Here is a 5,829-nt window from a genome sequence, read left to right as displayed (position 1 = left end):
CAGCCAGCGGCGTGGAAAATCGCGGAGCAACTAATGCCTTTATTTTAATATCGCCTTAAACCCTCTACAACCTGTGGCCGAGAGCAAATCGTTTACAAATTTGAATCAGAGCCTCCAACGGAATTTTTTTTCCGTGCAAGGAGGGAAGTATCGATCAAGCCCAAATCAATTTTGTCCTGATCAAGTTTTCTGACCTATGGGATCCATCCAGATTTATGATTTATCCAGTGAACGTGTGTGATTTATGGCGTAACCCCTCGGCGCGCTGGGTGTGCTGGGCTGGTAAACTAATAACTAACCGCGTTGTCCCTAAATGCCACCCCCGGCCGGCATCGCCTGAAGCTCTCGGTGGCGGACAACTCTTCTTCGTGTCGTCTCATACCATAAACTCATGTATCCGCCGGACTGAGTTGAACGGGAGGGATTGTTGTAGAAGCCATTCAGAGGGCCGTGCTACTCTCATGTGAAAGGTTAACGCGGTTTGTAATAAATAAAAAAGTGAATATTTTTTTTAAAAAAGGCGTACAGGAGTGGGAACACTCCTTATTTGGAAGCTCTTCATCCTCCGGGGCTCTACGGGGAAGCGAATGCACCCAGGGTGCGGGGGGCCGGGGACCGCAGGACCCACGGGGTCCCTCCGCCCCCTTGCGCGGCCCTGCGCGGGAGCCTCGCCGCGCCGTCATTCATTAGCGGGAATGAATTACCAGACGTGGCCCCGAACTCGTGAGGATGAGCCAGTGATTATATTTAAATTCGCTATAATTGATTTGGAGAAGAGCTGCGGTGACAAGGATGAATTGATCTGCAAATTTATTGGCGAGATAAATCCCGCAGTTATCGAAAAGCCCGCACTTCTCTGCCGGGGCGGTCGGCGGGGGGTCCCGTCCTCGGTACCGGGGAGGGCATAAGGGCCTCTCGCCCCCTTCTCCCCTCGGAGCTCCTCACTCGTTTGTGAACCGAGCCCTGGAAAGCAGCGCTGCTTCCTCATTTCCTACACCCCGGCTCCGGGTTTGCAGCCCCGCAAGGGAACAGGAGCTCCGTTGCTGCTCCCTTCCCAGCCCCGGGTTCGCGGGGACGTCGCAGGGCAGAGGACACCGATACCCGGGTGGGACACGCATCTCTGGTGTCTGCGGGGGGGGGGGGGAGGCTGGAAAAGCAACGAAACAAAACTCGGAGAGGTGGTGAAGCCGTCTTGATTCCTCTCCTGTTCCGAGGCGCTTCTCCCGAAAAACTCACACCGATATCAGATATTGCACTACGGCTGCAGCACCGAATTAAATTCGGTTTGGAAATGTGGTCACCGCTCCTTCCCCGGTGCTTTGGCACCGCCCAGAGAACCAGGAGACCCCTGCGACCCCGGCCCGGGAGAGCCAAGCATTTCCCCCCCTACGTAGAGCGCTCATGAATCTTTAAGTACAAAACACCGTTTATTTTCCACCCCATCACGCAGGTGAGAAGGCATGGGGAATAATTTAGCATGCATAAGTAGAGGCTTTTTTTTTTTATAAATACAATATACAAAAATAAAGAAAGTATTGAGATTTCCAGCAGTTTTAACGTTCATGACATAAACGGTTTTCCCGATATATAGTAAGAACAAAACATTTCCAATATGCAGCAAAAGGAGCGCACGTCCAGGGGGCCAGTATGGGAGGGGGGGGCTCAAGTTTTATCTGGTTTTCAGTCAATAATAACACTGTAGTCACCGTGAATCCTCTTCCCCACCCGACATGCGGGGAAATCCTCTTCTCCATCGCCCTCCAAGCAGGGAGAAATCGGAACAAGGAGGGGAGCGGGGCTGGTGGCGACCCAGAGCGGTGGGGCTGCCTCCCGGAGGGACGGGCAGAGCCCACTCCTGGAGGGAGACGGGCCTGTCGGGGGGAATCACTGGGACTGGGCTGGGGCTCCGTGCCGACCCCGGGGCTGCGTGTCCTCCTCTGCCTCAGAGCAGTCAGAGGAGTGGTAAGGGCAGCATCGCCCTGCCGCTGCCCCCTCCTCTTCCTCATCCTCCTCCTCCTCGTCGTCCTCAGGCTCACTGTCGGGCAGCTCCCGCATCCTCCTACCGCCGCTCTTATCTGGGGCGGGCAGCATCACGTCCTCATCCCCCTTGTCTTCTCCGCCACCCCCCTTCTGCTTCTCGGCCTCCTGCGCCGCCTGCTCCTTCGCCTTCTTGCTGCGCTTCCACTTCATGCGTCGGTTCTGGAACCAGATCTTCACCTGGGAGAGACGTCGCGGGGGAACACAGACAATGCTTCATCCACCGCCCCTCCCTCAGGGCAGCATCCCCCATCTGTCCCTCGCCGCGGGGCCGGGGACTCACCTGCGTCTCGGTGAGCATCAGCGACGTGGCCACCTCGAAGCGCTTGGGCCGGGAGAGGTACTTGTTGAGCTTGAACTGGTGCTCCAGTTCCAGCAGCTGCTGGCTGGTGAAGGCCGTGCGGGGCCGGCGACACTTCCCCAGCAGGTTGGATTGCGCCTGGGCTGGGAGAGGAGAAGAGGGGGAGCGCGGAGGTGAGCGCGGAGCCGCCCCCCCCGCGACCGGGCATCCCCCGAGACGGAGCTGGAAGCAGGGCAGGCAGGAGCGACAGTGGGAAGAGGTTGAGGTAGGGTGGAGAGTTATCCACCGGACCGAGGGACGGATCCCCTCTAGCTCCGGCGTTTCACAGCTTACACAGTGTCAGGGGATTCCCCATAGGGACAAAAAAAAATTAAATATTTTAAGTAAAGAAAAATGTCTCTTGATTTCCCAAGAGCCTAACAAGTGCTAGACAATAAAGCCGAGCCAGGAATCGCGGCGAAGCGGTACCGGGCTCTCCGGGGAGCAGTAATTTGTTCCATTTAACGCTTTGGTTAAACCTGCCGCGCTCCCAGACTGCCCATACCCGCCGGCTTTAATTAACGGGATTGCAGGCCGCCCCCCCCGCTCTGCAGGCCGAGACCAGGACCCCTACGAGCCGCTGCGCATCGGTCCGCATCGCTCCGCCGGCTGCGAGCGCCGGGCACCGGAGCGTAAATGAGCAGCGAGGGCTGGAAAATTGTATTTGAACGAAGAGGGGAAAAAAAGAAAAATCTGTATCGGTATGTTTTCAGTGTTCAGAAAGAATAATTAAAATTGGGGATTGCCTTAAAAAAAAAAAGCCCGGTGATAAATAATGGGCAGCGGAGGGGTCTGAGCCCCTTTGCTTGGCCCGGACAGCCTGGAGATGCGACGCGGCTGCGCTACCGCTCATTTCTCGGAGCATTTTAGCACTTTGGTTTATTTGGTTTAGGAAAAAAAAAAAAAAAAAAAAAAACACCACAAAACAAAACAAAAACCCAAAACCAAACACCGAAGGTGCAGCTCTCGCTCCCCGGGCGCGGCTGGAGCCCGCTCGCTAAAGCGGGCAGAAAGAGAAGAGGACACTGTCCGCTGCCGGACAGCAGCGCCGAGGAGATTTTCTCACTGCGGTGCGATTTTCCGAGGCTCCATTCTCGTTTCTCTGCAGCTATTTATTCCCCCCTGTACCTTGTTTGAGTAGCAGGGCTTTGACAGCTCTCTTAATTATTTTTTTTCTTCCTGAATGTTCCAGTCTAAACAACCCCAATTCGAGAGAAAACAATGGACTTTTTTGTCTGCAAATGTGTGTGCAATGTATGAGAAGGGGAGGGGAAAAAAAAAAAAAAAAAAAGGAAAAAAAAGAAATCGCAATTCTTTTCCTGGCATGATTTTTGTAAAACTACACCTCCGGTATTGTTAAATCGGCCATTCCCACAGAGAGCTCACACCTCCGAAAATGATCTGTGCCTAAACCAGATGCACACGAGGTCCCCATCGCCATGAGGCCTAGTGCTCAGCAACCTGCCTTTACTGGGACTTCAGGACTGTCTGGTTTAATGCAGCATTTTCGGCTTTCCCTGGGCCAGAACCTAAACTGTTCTGACTATATTTATTTCGTGACTATTCATATCCCCAGGGAACGCAGAATTCCAAATTTTTGGCTGACTCCAGATCCTCCCCATGCCCGTTTGCCCAGAGTAGCCATCCATAATTATTATAATCCCATTTCCCATAAAAGAGAAATAAAATTAGAAACGGTGGCTGAGTGATGGGACATGCTGCCCAGCTTTTGGTGGGGATACTTCGAGAGAGACCCCGATGGCTCCTGCCCCTGTCCCGTCCCCATTTCCCCAGTCTCCAGGGGCCTTTGCTTCCCGGGAACGGCGGGAAAGGGCGTTTGCAACGGCAGGAAGCGATTTGCCACCCTCCTATTCAACCTACCATAAGCAACCGAACTGTTAGGGGCTCCTTAGGGGTCGGGAACAGTGAGACGACCCACACAATCCCCCCCTTCCCATTGCGGATCGCTCTTTCCTCCTTCTAATAAAAATTAAATTTAAAAAAAAAAAAAATCACCACCTGTTTAAATCTGCAGTTCATTTACGCGTGGGTAGGGAGGGGGTTTCTTCTCTCTAGGAATGAGACAGCTCCCGGTAGGCCCCTGCAGTGGGATGGGGAACGGCGGGGATGCGGCGGAGGGTCAGAAGGAGGCAAATACTCACAGTTGAAGTCGGGCATTTTGGGTAGGATCATGCCGGCGGTGGAGGCCCGCAGCCACTGGTCCAGCTGGAAGGTGCCGGCGCTGAGCTTGATGGGGTCGGCGGCGGGGTGGGATGGGTGCGCTCCCTGCACTTGCGAATAGGAATAGGAGAGGGCCGGGTGCTGCCCGCCCAGAGCCGAGTAGCCGTACACGGGATGCCCGTAGAGGGCCGCCTGCGCCGGCATGCCCGGCCCGCCGGGCGCCGCGGGGTGCAGTCCCAGGGCCATGCCGGCCGCCGAGGCGTGATGATGCGGGTGGGCGCCGGCGCCGGTACCGGGCAGGAAGCCGGGCTTAGGGACCAGGGCGCAATGGGTGGCCAGGAGGCGCGGCGGAGAAGGGCTGTCGGTGCGCAGGCAGTCGGCGGGGCCGCCGGAGGGATGCTCGGAGGAGGATGAAGAGGATGAGGAAGAGGACGAGGAGGACGGGGGGCTGCCGCTCCCGCTGCTGCTACTGCCGCTGCCGCCCAGCGAGGTGACCAGGGCGAGCGGCGCGCTCTGCCCCGCCGCAGCCGCCTTGGGAGGGTCGACAGCCAGCAGCGCGTCGATGCGGAAATTTTTGGACTTTTCCATGGGGCTGAGGCGGGAGGACCGCGGTGCGTCGGGCGGCCCCGGGCCGGCCGCGTCTCCCGGCAGCGGCGGGCGGCAGTGCGGCCACGCTCCGCGGCGCGCCCCTTCAAGGGCCGCAGGCGGCTCCCATTGGGCCGGCGCCACTGCGGCCTCGCCCGCCATTGGCCCCTTCGCCCACCTGTCACGACGGAGCGGGGGCGGCCCGCCCCCTTCCAGCCTGCCCACCCCCGGGAACTCCCGGAGAGGCGGGGGCAGTGGGTTGGGGTTAACGGGAGGGGAAAGTCCGGTGTACGGACTGAGAACCAGCTCCTGTCGGCGAGGAGAGCCCTCCCAGCTGCGGGGCTTGCCTGGCTTTGCCGGCCGCGGTGGCTCCCGTCGCGTATTCAATGACAGTTTTCTACCATTCCCGCACACGGCAAATATTTGCCATAAACGCGCCGCCGACCGCTTTTTAACGAGTCGGAAAGAATAAACACCTGTGGGTCAGGGAGTCAAGCCTGCCACCAACCCCCGGGTTTGTCAATAGTGTTATTAGTCCTGCTTATCTAACGCAAACACGCTCGAACAGAAAAGGGAAAGAGCAGGGCGAGGGGTCGCTCCTTCGCCAAGGTCCCATTTCCCCGGGGAGGGGGCGGTGGGGACACCGCAAAGCCGGTGTGAGCGGAAGGTCAGGCCGACACGAAGCG

The 5,829-nt window shown here is 57.5% G+C and overlaps 1 protein-coding gene across 1 annotated transcript; it reads right to left on the bottom strand.

Annotated features, from left to right (window-relative positions):
- Positions 1-1,408: 1,408 nt before the first annotated feature.
- Positions 1,409-5,212, bottom strand: MNX1 (motor neuron and pancreas homeobox 1). Its single transcript, XM_065832747.2, has 3 exons — positions 4,540-5,212; positions 2,321-2,481; positions 1,409-2,217 (listed from the first exon to the last, which is right to left on the bottom strand). The coding sequence occupies exons 1-3, from the start codon at positions 5,144-5,146 to the stop codon at positions 1,885-1,887; spliced, it is 1,101 nt and encodes a 366-aa protein (XP_065688819.2). The 5' UTR covers positions 5,147-5,212; the 3' UTR covers positions 1,409-1,884.
- Positions 5,213-5,829: the final 617 nt, after the last annotated feature.

Source organism: Patagioenas fasciata, chromosome 2 (genome assembly GCF_037038585.1).
Source record: "Patagioenas fasciata isolate bPatFas1 chromosome 2, bPatFas1.hap1, whole genome shotgun sequence".
NCBI classification, from domain to species: domain Eukaryota; kingdom Metazoa; phylum Chordata; class Aves; order Columbiformes; family Columbidae; genus Patagioenas; species Patagioenas fasciata.
Note: the sequence above shows the minus strand (reverse complement) of the source record. Positions and strands in the feature narration are given on the sequence as shown.